This window comes from Aquarana catesbeiana, linkage group LG01 (genome assembly GCF_042186555.1).
Source record: "Aquarana catesbeiana isolate 2022-GZ linkage group LG01, ASM4218655v1, whole genome shotgun sequence".
NCBI classification, from domain to species: Eukaryota; Metazoa; Chordata; class Amphibia; order Anura; family Ranidae; genus Aquarana; species Aquarana catesbeiana.
This window is the reverse complement of record NC_133324.1, coordinates 677,012,881-677,030,061: the sequence shown is the minus strand read 5'-3', so window position 1 is coordinate 677,030,061 and position 17,181 is coordinate 677,012,881. Positions and strand designations below refer to the sequence as shown.

At 39.4% G+C, this 17,181-nt stretch overlaps 1 protein-coding gene across 1 annotated transcript in view; it reads left to right on the top strand.

Moving 5' to 3' along the window:
* The window catches only part of LOC141116339 (uncharacterized), a 106,947-nt gene that overhangs the window by 42,471 nt on the left and 47,295 nt on the right, over positions 1-17,181 (top strand). Inside the window, exons 2-5 of the mRNA XM_073608598.1 lie at positions 2,087-2,262; positions 4,371-4,411; positions 8,292-8,378; positions 12,099-12,185. Coding sequence (XP_073464699.1) covers positions 2,087-2,262; positions 4,371-4,411; positions 8,292-8,378; positions 12,099-12,185 — 391 coding nt within the window. The remainder of the gene's footprint in view (positions 1-2,086; positions 2,263-4,370; positions 4,412-8,291; positions 8,379-12,098; positions 12,186-17,181) is intronic.

Sequence of the window (17,181 nt, the reverse complement as noted above, 5' to 3'; positions counted from 1 at the left end):
CCTGCCGTTAATGGTTTGATTCTTGGCAGGTTCCTATTGAACCAGCTGAGATTCGAACCATATATGGCTGGCCTTACACAGCCCTACCAAACAAAAATATTCAGGTTGATGACCTGACATTTCTCTACTGCAGTTAAATTATCAACTGCAATTGCACTTTGCACTGCCCCTGGGGCAAGCAAAGGAAGGGCGAGAAAGCACTTAACCACTTGACCTCCATATGGTTTTACCCCCATCATGACCAGGTAATTTTTTGCTATTCAACACTATGCTAGTTTAACTGAAAATTGTGTTATTATGCAACAATGTACACAAATTAAATGTAAAAAATGAAATGTATCTAATTTTCTTCACACAATTGAGATTATGGTGGTATTTGATCACCCTGGGTTTTTTTATTTTTTTATTTATAAATGAAAAAAGACCAAAAATTTTGAAAAAGAAAACAAAAACAATACTTTCTACTTTCTGTTATAAGACATATCTAATCAAATCAAATTTCTTCATAAATTTAGACCAACATGTATTCTGCTACATGTCTTTGGTAAAAAAAAAAACCCTATAAGTGTATATTAATTGGCTGAAAGTTATAGAGTCTATAAACTATGGTATATACTGTATATATTTGAAAATCGCAATAGTGGGTGGCCGGCAGACATCGAATCCCCCGGACCCGCTGACTGGCTCCCCTGCTAGGTGAATGGGTACGCGCGTGCGCCCACAGATCGACGTGTACGTGCCCAACCTACAATGATGGCGATTCGCCCAGGAGAGCCAACCTGCCAACCTGCGGTTGGTCAGTAAGTGGTTAAGGGGGTAAATGTTTCTGGGGCTGAAGTGGTTAAAAAAATTAACATTTTATTTTCTTTTTGAATTTTTTTTTATTTTTCTTTGCATTTTTTTAAACATATTCTCATCAGAATAGTTCAGTGCCACCATAGTGATCAGGGATTCTTTTTCACTTTGATTGCTGTTACAATAATGATCACTGTAACAGCAAAGTTTTCAACTGTCATGAATTGGTTACATTCATAACAGCTGTAAATACTAGTGATCTGTAATTGGCTACAGCTAATCTCATGACATTCTGTGAGTGGCCCAGGCACCATGTGATAGCTGTAAGTCAATCACAACATCACTCTATCGGAAACTCAGCTGTTATGGATGAAAATTCATTCATAACAGCTTTGCTGACATTGTAATCATGTGATTGCATAGCTAGGATCCACAGTACACCCATCATAGTATCGACGTACAGCATACCCCTAACTGGGAACAGGCTTAATGATGTACATGTACCTGATCCAGCCTACCCGTGCCACCCAAGCACAGTAAATAAGGCGGTGAGTGGTTAATCTGTTTGCATGCATAATAATAACGTTAGCGTGTATATCAGGGTAAAAATATAAAACACAGGCAGTACATATCTGCATTACATGCACATTTACCCATATTTTATTCCTTTAAAGGCCCTGTAAGTACAGAAAAGTACCTATTGATTCTGGCAGACATACACACAGCTCTTACTTTTCTGCTGTGGGCTGAAAACACACTGCTTTTGTTGCACTGAAATTACCAGGAATGCTGTCAGTCCTGTTAACTTGTCTATTGATTAGCAACATAATACTTCAACATATCCTCATCTCCACAATCTCCATAACATGGGGGGAAGTGCTCTGTAGTCCAAAGGGAAAAACTGGGTGAGCTGATAAGACTCCTTGAAATAAAATTGCACAGTGTGTGCAGCACAGGGTACAGTAGCTCTGGATTTCCGACATTATCAACATTTTTTTTTCACTTACCAAACAGAGGTAAAAAACATTTTCAGTGGTAACAGAGCAAACATGGAGCAATATTATACAGAATATTAATATAAAAATGAATCATTGCATTTGTCATAATGGGGTTGGCAGGTGCTAAGATTATTTAATGACGTCTTTCCACAGCCATACAATGACAGACTATTATGAAAAAAAACAAACTTTTTGTAACTTCATAGTTGAAAACTAACAACATTCAATGACAGCTGTAGGTCAAAGTGAATTTATCTGCAGTGTAACTTATTTTCTTTTTTTTTGTATTTCAGGAAAACACACATGAGAAGTAAAGTGACATGGATGCAACCACAGTGGGCATGCCAAACTATTTTTATAATGGTCCTGATCTTGTCCCAAGTTGCCTTATGTGTTTTTGTTCTCACACAAAACATGGACAGGAAAGCCTCTGACATGGAGAAAACCACACTGCCGAACAACAGATTTGGTATGAACAGTAAGCAAACTTTTCCTACTTCCTATCATACTACTTTTGTTATATGAAATCATAATCTATAAACTTCTTTCATATTTGAAATGATGTCTTTACAATTGCAGAGCAGTTTAAAAATGAACTTGACCAGATTTGTGTTATTTTTTTCCAAATCAATAGATTTAAATGGATCTTTAGATAGTATGAGACTGGATACTTCAGGAACAATTAAAAAAGAACCTATCTTGAAAATAATTAAAAAGCATTAGTTGAACAAATCTTTCACCAATTAGTACCTTGCAAACGTTTTAAGCTCCAGAAATTAAGGAGGCATATTATTTTATTTGCACCTACATTGTTGAAATTATTATTGTGTCCTATTTTAAATGGTATCCAATAAGATTATTCAAATCTGGGTATAATGTTTAAATCAAATTTGAACCAATTATTATATTACAGCTAACCAATTCTTGGATATGATGGCTGCGTTCATTTTTTTGTTTTTTTTTTTTTTTTTAGGCTTTCTTTCTTTTATTTTCATCTGGTGATTCTGCCAATAAATCTGTTGTTTTTCAAAAGAAAAAGCTCTCTTCCAGATGTATCAGTTTATGCAGATGAGACAAACCATTTACCACTGACAGGGGAGCTTACAATGATCAACTTTTTTTTTTATTTATGTAAAACCTTTATCCCAAATGGAAAAGAAAAACATTTGCTCTAACTGATTATAGAGTATTAGCTGGAGTTTGACTTCAATTTGTTCGTGTATTTAAATGTGTTAGTACATCTAACACTCCCCTCTTCCTAGACGGACAATGCTACTGTCCAAAGGTACCCCTGTGCTCCTCCATCCAGAGTGGGGGCACTCTAATAAGGGAGGTGTGTTACTGGCCAGATCACCAGATAGAAAGAGAAAAAAAGACCAAGAAAACTAGTGCAGCCACGACATCTAAGGATTGGTAAACTGCAATATATAACATTTTACATTTTGGGATTATTATGTCTTTAACTTGACAGTATTGTTAGCAGCTAATCACCTTAAAAGTAGAATAACAATGTAACAATAATTGTATAATCCTAGAGAAAAAAATGTATTGAAATACACAGTAAACTATTCTATGTAAATGCTGGTAGTTTGAAAAATCTGCAAACAAAATTTGTCTCTCAGCGACTCTGATAACAGTTGAAGTCAGGATCTACACACCTGCCTATTAGTGCGTGTCTCCCAGTTTAATTAATTTTTCATGTTCTCCGCATAATAATTTAGACCTGGCAAGTGAGGGACACTAGATCAGTTTCCTGGGGCCCAACCTTTGAGGGAGGCTCAGGCTAGGAAGACACCTACCGCTTAGAGTTTTGTGATTCAAAGCAGTTTTACTAGGTTGAACTAGCACACTAAATCGTCTGAATCAGAGTCTCCTAAAGTAACAACTAAAGCCCACACTTGCGGACATACAGAAAAAAATGCATAGAATTGCAAGCCCCAACTGCCATTTTGGAAGAGTGTGCACCTGGGAAGGGGGGTGAATTCTTGTTGCAGGCTTGTGGAATTATAAAGAGAAGTGGTGTGTAGTATAGTTGGTGCATGATAATGTCATTGGCTGCTCATAGATTCCATGTTGGTGCAGTTCTTGTAGCTTTTTGAAAATAAAAGGTTGGGCAATATTTAAAGGGTAACTCCACTTTCGTGGGGAAAAAAATTAGCAAATTATTTTTCCTTTTCAATCTGCAGCCACTGTAATTTTGTGAGAATGCAATGCAATATGGCTACCTGAAGTTGTTCTGTACACAGTGTGTACTGACCACTTCCCAGAAACATAATTTCCTGCTTGTGTGATTGGCTCACCAATTTTCCCAGAAGTATGCCTAAGATACAAGTCAGATTTCAGGCTTCCCCTACAACAAAAATGTCACTTTTGGAGAGATACTTTCAATAGGAGAACGTCTAAGTGTGCTTTCACACTGAGACGCTGGGGGCGTCAGCGGTAAAGCGCTGGTATTTGTATATAATGTATATTTTCTTATTTTATATCAAATATTTCAAATCAATATCTGTCCTTTCTGTAATAATGTTTTACTGCATCTTGTTGCATAATATAATTTAAGACTTCTATATCATATAGATAATAAAAGCAGCCTGAAACTTGAGAATGGAACCCAGTTGGTAAGAACATATAGTTTTCTCATTGTTATAACTCTGGTGCCATGTTACAAATAAAATACCGTTTTCATTTTTTTTATTCTTTTGTTTCATATCAGTACTACTGATCTCCCACAGATTTTTTGCATACACTTCCTAAGCTGAAAGTTGCTTTAAAGATGTCAAGAAAGCCGTTGGCTATTACTGTTTTGTAAAAGCTTGCTGTACAAACTGCTCTTATACAAGCTGAATCATGAGATCAGTTTACTAAGGGTCCTTTCACACGGGACGGATCCGTGATGATCCGCCCCGTGAACATCCGCTTGCTCATCGGGGATCGCTCCCTGGATCCCCGCTGACCAGGCAGATGACAGATCCGTCGCACCTGTCAGAGTGCCGCTCTCCCCTATGGTGGATCAGCTGATGACGGACCGTAGAGTCCGTCGTCACCCGATCCGATCCAAAAACGGATGGAAAAGTAGGTTTTTCCTCCATTACACTTTTTCGGATCGGAGCGGGTCGGATGTCAGAGGACATGTCACCGCTGACATCCGACGCTCCATAGAGGTCTATGGAGGGTCCGTTCAGGTTTGCCTAAAAAACTGACAGGCGGACCTGAACGGATCGTTCATGTGAAAGAGGCCTAAAGGATAACAGGTTGAAATTGACTCACTAAAGGAGTTGAAAATCTTCACAGCAAAACTTGTGCAATTATTTTCTTCAATTAACCAATCATGTGAAAAGCAAATTCCTTTTTGACTTTTCAAAATGATTTTCACATGATTTAACAACTGTGTAACTGTAATCACTCAACCGTCCAATTATATGTAAACTGTTCTATTCAGTTTTTCATCAGTTTCCCATCAATGTTTCATCAGTTTTACATTCATTTTTTTACATCAACTACCAATGTAAAAAATGGATGCAAAACGGACTGTTTGTCCATTTACATTCATTTTTCGTCTGTTTTAGTTTTTTTTAACGGAAGAAAAAAAGGGTTTTGATCCGTTTCAAAAACCGGATGCAAATGGATGATCATCCATTTACATCCTTTTGTCTGTAGAGATGCATTCATTTCTGTTTTTCATCAGTCAATGGATGGATGAAAAACAGACAAGCACACGTACAGTCAGGTCCATAAATATTGGGACATCTACACAATTCTAATCTTTTTGGCTCTATACACCACCACAATGGATTTGAAATTAAACGAACAAGCTGTGCTTTAACTGCAGACTTTCAGATTTAATTTGAGGGTATACATCCAAATCAGGTGAACGGTGTAGGAATTACAACAGTTTGTATATGTTTCTCCCACTTTTTAAGAGACCAAAAGTAATGGGACAATTGACTGCTCAGCTGTTCCATGGCCAGGTTTGTGTTATTCCCTCATTATCCCATTTAAAAGGAGCAGATAAAAGGTCCAGAGTTCATTTCAAGTGTGCTATTTGCATTTGGAATTTGTTGCTGTCAACTCTCAATATGAGATCCAAAGAGCTGTCACTATCAGTGAAGCAAGCCATCATTAGGCTGAAAAAAAAAAACAAACCCATCAGAGAGATAGCAAAAACATTAGGTGTGGCCAAATCAACTGTTTGGAACATCCTTAAAAAGAAAGAACGCACCTGTGAGCTCAGCAACACCAAAAGACCTGGAAGACCACGGAAAACAACTGTGGTGGATGACCGAAGAGTTCTTTCCCTGGTGAAGAAAACACCCTTCACAACAGTCGGCCAGATCAAGAACACTCTCCAGGAGGTAGGTGTATGTGTGTCAAAGTCAACAATCAAGAGAAGACTTCACCAGAGTGAATACAGAGGGTTCACCATAAGATGTAAACCATTGGTGAGCCTCAAAAATAGGAAGGCCAGATTAGAGTTTGCCAAACAACATCTAAAAAAGCCTTTACAGTTCTGGAACAACATCCTATGGACAGATGAGACCAAGATCAACTTGTACCAGAGTGATGGGAAGAGAAGAGTATGGAGAAGGAAAGGAACTGCTCATGATCCAAAGCATACCACCAGTGAAGCATGGTGGTGGTAGTGTCATGGCGTGGGCATAAATGGCTGCCAATGGAACCGGTTCTCTTGTATTTATTGATGATGTGACTGCTGACAAAAGCAGCAGGATAAATTCTGAAGTGTTTCGGGCAATATTATCTGCTCATATTCAGCAAAATGCTTCAGAACTCATTGGACGGCGCTTCAAAGTACAGATGGACAATGACCCGAAGCATACTGCAAAAGCAACCAAAGATTTTTTTATGGGAAAGAAGTGGAATCTTATGCAATGGCCAAGTCAATCACCTGACCTGAATCTGATTGAGCATGCATTTCACTTGCTGAAGACAAAACTGAAGGGAAAATGCCCCAAGAACAAGCAGGAACTGAGGACAGTTGCAGTAGAGGCCTGGCAGAGCATCACCAGGGATGAAACCCAGTGTCTGGTGATGTCTATGCGTTCCAGACTTCAGGCTGTAATTGACTGCAAAAGATTTGCAACCAAGTATTAAAAAGTGAAAGTTTGATGGATGATTGTTAATCTGTCCCATTACTTTTGGTCCCTTAAAAAGTGGGAGGCACATATACAAACTGTTGTAATTCCTACACTGTTCACCTGATTTGGATGTAAATACCCTCAAATTAAAGCTGAAAGTCTGCAGTTAAAGCACATCATTGTTTGTTTCATTTCAAATCCATTGTAGTGGTGTATAGAGCCAAAAAGATTAGAATTGTGTCGATATCCCAATATTTATGGACCTGACTGTATGTGTGGAAGTGACCTAAGTGTATTATTCCCTACAGGGCTGTGCTAAATGTATTTAATTGTTATGTTTAGAGAACATTCATTTGCAGGAACCTAGGGGCCTATTTAGTATATCAGCAGTGAGGTTAGTATTAATTTTTTAATTGTGCATAGCCTATTCATAGCCAAAGAAAATTGACATTAACTGCAAACCAAGAGCATAAAAACTATTAATGGGGCTTCATAGCAGAATTTTGATACCCCATCCAGCAAACTCCCTGAAGACAATGATGTAATTAGTTTTAACATAACGTTTAAAAAAGTAGTCAGTATCATCAGGACAATACTAAAGAGTAAATACTAAATACTAAAGACAATACTTGGGCATCCAAGTATTGGATGAACATTAAAATAGTTTTCTTTTGTTCAGCCCAATCAGGTGAAGGCTGGGGTATTCCCCTACCCTGCACATAGGATGAGTTGCTGGTGACATGAGTGCCCTTGTTTGAACACATGGCCATATTTAGTCAATATCAGTAGTCTATCGGAGTAAAAAAAAGAATCCCTTATTTTACTGGTCAGATAGATGGCACCCAAGCTTTTCTACTAGGGACCAGTCCTATGGATATAAGTTACCAGAGAAAATCAGCAGTGCAGGGAATTAACTTTAAAAGTATTCAGTCGTTTACAAGCATTTTAGCGTTAAATGATCTTTTATGGAATATAAGATCTTAGGGCGATGGTGTAAATGCTATGCCCTTCCACCATCCCAGCCAGCATGTACTGAACACCATGGTAGTATATTATTTTAATTTTATATTATTGTCATTACTCCTATGTATTATTACTTTATAACCTTAATAAAAAAAACTGTTTTAATTGTAGCTTATTAGTTTTTAGCTAAAAAATACATCTTTTAACTTGAGGAAGACTCTGTTAGGCCACCTAAACTCTTATGGCTATAGGTACATCACTGCTACAAAGCATAGTTGAAGGAAAAAAAACTAGCTTAATGGAAATGTAGAAAGAAATGAAAGAGCAATTAGAGGACACAAAGTTTGGAAAATGTTTCGCTTACCTATTGTAGATTTTTTTTTTTTACAAGGCTTCCAATTTTTTTCTATTCTCTAATTTTCTTATGTGTTATTTTGCATAGAGTATAGAACCAAAGATGGAACATTTACAGCCTGAATTTCATAACATGGATCCAGATGTTCTGAAAAGGGTTCATTCACTGGAGACTGTAAGTGACTTGAACACATACTAGTCCAGTACAAGTTATTATCACTAAAAATACATTCATATGTTCCTTAGGCATGCCTTTAGGAGTACTAAAGTCACATTCATTATATAAATTATTACCGTATTTATCGGTGTATAACACGCACAGGCATATAACACGCACCTTCATTTTAGGGGGGAAGTTTCAGGCAAAAAACTTACATTTTAAATAAAGAACTTTGAAGTAAAATAAGGGTCACGGTCCATCAATGCAGCCTCACCATTGCAAATGCATGCAGCCTGCACATTGCCCATCTCCAGCCTCGCCGGTGTCTGATTATACAGTGCCGTGATCTCCTGTGTATCCGGCGATCAGTCACACACAGTCCCGCCTCCTGTGATAGACAGAACAGTGGTCCAATGTGGACCAGGAGGCGGGACTGTGCGTGACTGAGCGCCGGGTAAACAGGAGATCGCGGCTGTGTATGATCCGGTGGCGCTCGGCAGTGTGTGTTATACGCCAATAAATACAGTAATTAAAAGCATTAATCACTGGCACAAAACATTATATTAGTATTGCTGGAATTTTCTTTCTTACTTTGAAAATGTGCACTTTTTTTTAGTCCATTTAGGCCATCCCTGTAGTTGAAGCTTTCATTTTTTGGCTCCTCATAACAGCCAGCAAGATAGTGATTCATTAACTTCCTGCTGTTTGCAAAAATAAAATCCGGGGCACCCTTATGTAAGAGCCCTTTCACACTGAGGCAGTTTTCAGGCATTTAAGCACTAGAAATAGCACCTGTAAAGCACCTGAAAACTGCCTCCCATGCTGCCGGATTGTAAAAGCCTGAGTGCTTTCACTCTGGGGAGGTGCGCTTGCGGGACATTAGAAAAAGTAAAGCAGCACTTTTCGCCCACTAGCGGGGGAGCTTTTAACCCCAAAGAAGAGGTTAAAAACACGGGTGATTTTAACCTCTTCTTTGGGGTTAAAAGCACCCTGCTAGCAGCCAAAAAGCGCTGCTTACACAGCGGTAAAGCGCCAATAAAACCAGCAGCGTATTACCGCTAACGCATGAGCGGCCCCAGTGTGAAAGGGGTCTAAGTTCCAGGGAGAGCACTGGGTACTGGAGGGTAAAAATTTTTAACGCTGCAGTCTGCCTATCTGTTGCTTGATTACATTCTCATTTCTGCCTCTGAAAAAGTAAGGGCTCATTTACACTTGCTTCGGCTTCAACACACCTTAACGGCTAGTTTACACTTGCTTCAAAACAAGGCTTTGGGCAGGCTTTGTTAAAGCTCTCTGAATGCTAGTCAAAACTCCTGTCATTAAATAAAATGGTTAGCTTACAGTTCTGTTTACACCTTGCTTTTGCTTTGCTTGGCTTCGGCTTTGCTTCAAAAATTATACCCCATGTCGCTTTAGTGGTAATTCAAAGCATCTTTAAAGCAGGCATGTACTGGCCATTGGGACTACAGGGAGTTTCCCGGTGGGCCGATGGCTCAGTGGGCCGATTTAAGTGACAGTGGACCGCTGCCTCCCTCCAGTCCTCTGTCCCCCCCCCCCGCAGTGCTCACCTCCTCTCCCTGGCTAGTTATGCAGCGCGCCTGAATACAGACATGATGCTCAGGAGTCAACACTTAGAAGCTCATCATACGATCTGGAAGGAGGGCGGCCTCACTTTCCTGCCTAATCTTGTTCCATTGGGGGGGGCGCCAAACTGATTCTTTGCCCCAGGTGAAATAATGTCTAGCTTCCCCACTGATAAGAGAAATAATGTAAAACGGCTAATAGCTAGTGGGGGGGGGGGGGGGGCTTGGGTGGCAAGCCGGCATGGGAGAGACCTGTCAAAGTGGGCCAGTCTGGGTGAAGTCCAGGGCCAAATTTTTGTCCCAGTCCAGCCCTGCTTTAAAGCCTCCATAGTCTATGGCAAATCTCACTTGAAGCCCCACTGAAGCCCCACCGAAACCTCATCGAAGCCCCACAAAACCTCACCAAAGCCCCACCAAAGGCTCATCGAAGCCTTATCGAAGCTTCATCAAAGCCTCATCGAAGCCCCACTGAATCCTCATCGAAGCACCAAGCAAAAGCAAGGTGTACACAGGACTGTAAGCTAACCATTTTATTTAGTAACAGGAACTTTGACTGGCATTCAGAGAGCTTTAACAAAGCGTGTCCGAAGCCATGTTTTGAAGCAAGTGTACACTAGCCCTTACTGATAGGCACAGCACAGCTAGTCCACACCATCTAGTGACCTGCAGGGAGGAACGTGCTTTTCTAAAGTGTTTAATGCTTTTTCAATAAGTTTCATCACTTGTCACCATCTCTGCTCTCAGTGCATCTAAATGGGGGGCTACAAAGAGAGCTTATAGGAGAGCAGAATTATTTGTAAACACAGGCATAAATACAATGAATGCACATGGGGATCGCTGGACTGATTCTAAGGCATTGATGCAGACTAAACGTACTCAAAATGTTAAAGAACCGAGAATTAAACTCGAAGCATATACTATATATAATTTTTTTTAGTTAATCTTTAATATTAAGAAAGATTTTATAAGCTTATTTATAAAAAATGAAAAAAAAAACACCTTGTCATTGGCAACCAATCAGGTTTATTTTTTTTATTTTTTATTTTTCTCTAACATAATAAAGTAAGGAATGTTAGTGGTAACTGTTGGTGAGCCCCCACCAGTGATATATATATTTTCCATGATATAAACAGGCCCTATTGTTCAAATATTACCAAAAAATTAAAGGCTTGGTAATTGGTAGACCCTGCATAATTGTCTTTATTTTGGATAACTACACACCTTTATCACAGAATGCTATATATCGCTTAGTACTGAGGTCTGTTTTTTTCTGTTATGGAACAGAAAGAAGCAATATATGTCAGTTTAGACAACATCTTGTTCATAGAAGGACACGTTACTTAAGAGGATAAGTGTAACTGTTTATGCCGTCAGATTAGGATGGGGATTGCCATCACCATGGATTTTCAAAGTTCATAATATGAAAACGTTGGACATAAAAGGTTTAAGGTTTGCAGGTTCACCACAGAAATAAAGAATAACCTATAATGCCTTTTCCCTGATCAGCTGAACCACAATAGACAATAATTTGATGGAATGGAAAACCCAGCTGTGCATCTGTAAAAGGGTGGACTCACAACAGCCATATTGTCAGTGTGTGATCAAAGGTGTTAAGGAGAGCTCACAAGTCCATATAGGGAGAGATGTTGTTTTATTTTGTATTTATTTTATTTTATTTTGATATGGGCACATGTCTCCCATGACAATTCCTGGCTACCCGTACCTTTTTTTGACAATAGTTTACTTATTAGCTCTATAAATGGCCATAATTGAATGACAAAGTTCGCCGCCTCCATAGACATCAAATGGGTTCACTGCAAAGTTCATAAACTTTGAGAAACTTTGTGAACTTTGAGAAAAACTTTGAAAAGCATTGAGAAAAAGTTACCATACTGTTCTTGAGTCAAACCAAGTCAGATTGCTTCATCTCTAGTCACTATATATTTATCACCGCAGGCTTTTGTGTTACATATAATTTGCGTATTCCTAAGCTACATTTTATCAAGCTTAAAAACCTGTGACTGTGAAATATGAACAAACAGCTATAATCAGTTATCATAATTTCATGGTACTCTCTGTGTGTTTGATAATGATGGAACTTCATTATACTATAAAAGGTATTCTAATCATATGTTAATTTGTGTTATTTTAGAATATTAAATCACTAAAAAAGGCTGTTTCCAGTCAAGGAGGGGAAATAAAAACTCTACTATCTAATCAACAAGCTCAAGGACTAAAGGTAACAGGCACACAATTTAGTATGATATTGTATTTTCTCCTCTGTGTGTCAATTTGCTTAATTCTATTCATAATTACTTTTGCATGCTATTTAGATAGCTGACACCATTCAATAGAGCCAGTGTTGAAAAAAAGGATGTAGACTGACCCCTTATTGCAAAAATGCTTGTTACCTGGCAATCAGTACTGTGCTTTAGTTCTCTCCTATGCCTAGTATACACAATAAGAATATAAGACAAATGGTGATCTGTTTTTTTTTATTTTTTGCATGCTAGTCTTGCTTCGAAAACCAATAGGTTGCTAAAGTTATGAAATCTCTCTTAAGACGGAATACAACTTGGGAAGTGATGTAATGTATAATATTGTATTGTAATGTATTCTTTTGTTTACGATCATGCATGGTCTCGGTCACATGATTTTTTTCATACAAATACTATACTAATTACACCAAAATTTATTGTGCGAAAAAATGTTCTGTGCTTGTCCCTTTGGATAATTTTCCATGAACTGTGTGGTCGGCTCTTGAAAACTGCTTACTAATGACCAGATTATTGGACGATTGATCTGAAAGAGGTATATTTAATTTGATTTTCTCATTGTGTGTACTAGGCATAAGTCACTAACATGTAATACGTATCCAGGTAATCATTAGGTTGTGCAAGAGTTTGGGCAGCTAATGTGTCTGATAAAGTGTGTCATATTGAGGCATTGAGGGGAATTTATCAAAACTGGAGCAGTCAGAATCTAGAGCAGCTGTGCATAACAACCAATTGGCTTCAATCAAACAAGTTGAAGGTAGAATCTGATTGGTTGCCATGCACAGCTGCTTCAGATTCTGTGTGCTCCAGTTTTCATGAATGCCCCGCACTAAGATGTATGCTCAGATAAGGTAAATGCCTGGTAAAGTCTAACTGAACTTCCAATGTAATCTGCTATATAAATTTCAGGTACATCAAAACAAATGGTACAGAAAGTCTCACAGTTTGTTTTCTTTAGTATTCATGGAAGAAGCATTCATGGAAAAGCCAATCTCTGCCAGCATGCTGTAAAAGAAGACTCTTGCTCTCTATGTGGAAGCAGTTGTCCCTTTACAACAAAACTCATACTCCCTTGGAGACCTCTAATGTTACCTTTGGGCCAAATGATTGTTATTATTAGGTGCTTATTAGGTGCTGTACTAACAAGGAGTGATCACAATTCTTTAAGGCAGTAATGTCTAGAGTTGGGTCGAACACCCTCTGGTTCGGTTCGCAGCAGAACATGTAAATAGTTTGGACCCGAGCCACAAACTCTATTAAAGTCTATGGGACCGAACTTGAAAAATCAAAAGTCCCCATTTTGAAGGCTCGGGCAATGCAAGTTATTGGCCATAAAAAGGATATGAGGGCCCGGGTACTGCCCTGGGAAACATGTATGAATCCAAACTTTTTTAAAAAAAAGTTTGATTTCACAGGCACAGTGACTTTAATTATGCTTAAAATGAAACAATAAAAATGAGAAATTAATTGAATATAGTGCCTGGAGAGCCCCCTTAGTCTGCCTGATAAGTGGTGCATCTGTACCATGTATAGAACCTCACCAGCAAAAATGACATATATAAAGAAAAAAAAATGACATTTAAATTGCCGACAATACAATACAATTGCCAGCAATACAAATTTTTTTTAAAGGCGTGGGGGTCCCCCCCAATCCATACCAGGCCCTTTGGTACTGGAACTGATTTTAAGGGAAACCCCATTCCAAAGTTTAAAAAAAATGGCGTAGGGTCCCCCCAGACTCCATTCCAGACCCTTATCTGATCATGTAGCCTGGCAGGCCAGGAAAGAGGGGGGCGAGCGAACGCCACCCCCTTCTGAACCATACCAGGCCACATGCCCTCAACATGGGGGGTGCTTTGAGGTGGGGGGTTCTGTCCCCCACCCTAAAGCACCTTGTCCACATGTTAATGAGGACAAGGACCTCTTCCCAATAACCCTGGGCTGTGTTTGTGGGGTCTACGGGCAGGTGGTTTATCTGAATTTGGAAGCCCTATTTAACAAGGGGGCCCCCAGATTGCACCCCCCCATGTAAATGAGTATGGGGTACATTGTACCCTTACCCATTCACCAGCAGAGTTTCAAAAAGAGCTAAAAACACAACCAAAAGATCCATCATCAATCACGACGCCTGGCACCACTGCTGGACCCAAAAAACAACAACAAAAAGCTTCGCCCACAAAGAAGGCTAACCGCCATGTGACAGTACTTAAATAAGTAAGGGGCTGTGCCACCAGGCGACATGGTGGCCCTGACCCTTACCTATTTAAGAACTTTCAAATGGCAGAGCAGGCAGTCGTCGGTTAGCCTTCATCACGGGCGGGGCTTTTTTTTTCAAGTCTGGTCGGAACATCCCACCAAGCACCCCGCAAATTCGGGTGTTCGGCGAATGGGTTGTGTGAACCGCTCACCCAACACTGGTGATGTCATATGCGGGTGCAAAAAAGTGAACTCATAGGTAGCCTTTTAAATTGATGTTCACTAGATAACCAATATAAAGAGTAATAGACTTCCTCTGCCAAATGCCTAAAAAAAAGTAGCATATTTTTCATTACTTGCTTATCTCTATTCCTTTGTAAATAATTTCACTAGGCTCTGTACCACAACCATAGTTTTAGTATTAAGGATGAACTCCAAGAATTATCTATTTAAAAAAAAAACACTGGGCCAGCATAGTTACATGTGATTATCCATTCGTCGTTGGGGATGCTGAAATTCAATGTAGCAGCTTGTGCTACATACTGTCAGCATATAGCTCTTAAAGCGGACCTTCAGTAATTTTTTCAACTTTCCATCTATTAAATCTTTTTGCCATTGTTGTTTTAATTTTGGATAGTAAAACTTTTTTTTTTCTGCCAGTAAATACCTTATACAGCCCACTTCCTGTTTCTTGTCTGGTCATTAGCCTAGGCGTATAACATCATGCACAGCTGTCTCTCTCACTCTTGTGAGAGTTTGCCAGGAAGGGAGGGGAGATGGGTCATAAGAGGGCCAATGAAAGCTGCAGTGCTGCAGAGCTGGAGGTGTGCCTCTGTGTGTCTGTGTAAATACAGGAAGTAAACAGGCAGCAGCTTCAGCTGTCCACAGTTAAAATGGCTTCAGCCAGACTTTGTGGAGGGAGATTTCTGCAGCATATTTGGCAAGTACAGAGTCACAGTAAATATAAAATAATATGCAAAATGGTTAGAGGGAATCTTCAGAATGACAAAGATGTTTTATTACAAATTATGTGAGCAGATTGCAGTTCCTCTTTAAACGATACTGCACTCATAGCAAGATTCAATTTAATCAAATCAATAAAACAATGCATACTATACAGTGGGGATGGAAAGTATTCAGACCCCCTTAAATGTTTCACTCTTTGTTATATTGCAGCCATTTGCTAAAATCATTAAGTTCATTTTTTTCCTTATTAATGTACACACAGCACCCCATATTGACAGAAAAACATAGAATTGTTGACATTTTTGCAGATTTATTAAAAAAGAAAAACTGAAATATCACATGATCCTAAGTATTCAGACCCTTTGCTCAGTATTTAGTAGAAGCACCCTTTTGATCTAATACAGCCATGAGTCTTTTTGGGAAAGATGCAACAAGTTTTTCACACCTGGATTTGGGGATCCTCTGTCATTCCTCCTTGCAAATCCTCTCCAGTTCTGTTAGGTTGGATGGTAAACGTTGGTGGACAGCCATTTTTAGGTCTCTCCAGAGATGCTCAATTGGGTTTAAGTCAGGGCTCTGGCTGGGCCATTCAAGAACAGTCATGGAGTTGTTGTGAAGCCACTCCTTCATTATTTTAGCTGTGTGCTTAGGGTCATTGTCTTGTTGGAAGGTAAACCTTCGGCCCAGTCTGAGGTCCTGAGCACTCTGAAGAAGGTTTTCTTCCAGGATATCCCTGTACTTGGCCACATTCATCTTTCCCTCGATTGCAACCAGTCGTCCTGTCCCTGCAGCTGAAAAACACCCCCACAGCATGATGCTGCCACCACCATGCTTCACTGTTGGGACTGTATTGGACAGGTGAGCAGTGCCTGGTTTTCTTCACACATACCGCTTAGGATTAAGGCCAAAAAGTTCTATCTTGGTCTCATCAAACCAGAGAATTTTATTTCTCACCATCTTGGAGTCCTTCAGGTGTTTTTTAGCAAACTCCATGCGGGCTTTCATGTGTCTTGCACTGAGGAGAGGCTTCCGTCGGGCCACTCTGCCATAAAGCCCCGATTGGTGGAGGGCTGCAGTGATAGTTGACTTTCTACAACTTTCTCCCATCTCCCAACTGCATCTCTGTAGCTCAGCCATAGTAATGTTTGGGTTCTTCTTAACCTCTCTCACCAAGGCTCTTCTCCCCCAATAGCTCAGTTTGGCCGGAAGGGTTCTGGTCGTCCCAAACGTCTTCCATTTAAGGATTATGGAGGCCACTGTGCTCTTAGGAACCTTAAGTGCAGCAGAATTTTTTCGTAACTTTGGCCAGATCTGTGCCTTGCCACAATTCTGTCTCTGAGCTCTTCAGGCAGTTCCTTTGACCTCATGATTCTCATTTGCTCTGACATGCACTGTGAGCTGTAAGGTCTTATATAGAAAGGTGTGTGGCTTTCCTAATCAAGTCCAAACAGTATAATCAAACACAGCTGGACTCAAATGAAGGTGTAGAACCATCTCAAGGATGATCAGAAGAAATGGACAGCACCTCAGTTAAATATATGAGTGTCACAGCAAAGGTTCTGAATACAGTTTTTCCTTTTTTTAATAAATCTGCAAAAATGAAAACAATTCTGTGTTTTTATGTCAATATGGGGTGCTGTGTGTACATTAATGAGGAAAAAATGAACTTAAATGATTTTAGCAAATGGCTGCAATATAATAAAGAGTTAAACATTTAAGGGGACCTGAATACTTTCCGTCCCCACTGTATATCAGAGTGATAAAAGCACAAATTCATTCAGTGACCATTAAAACAAA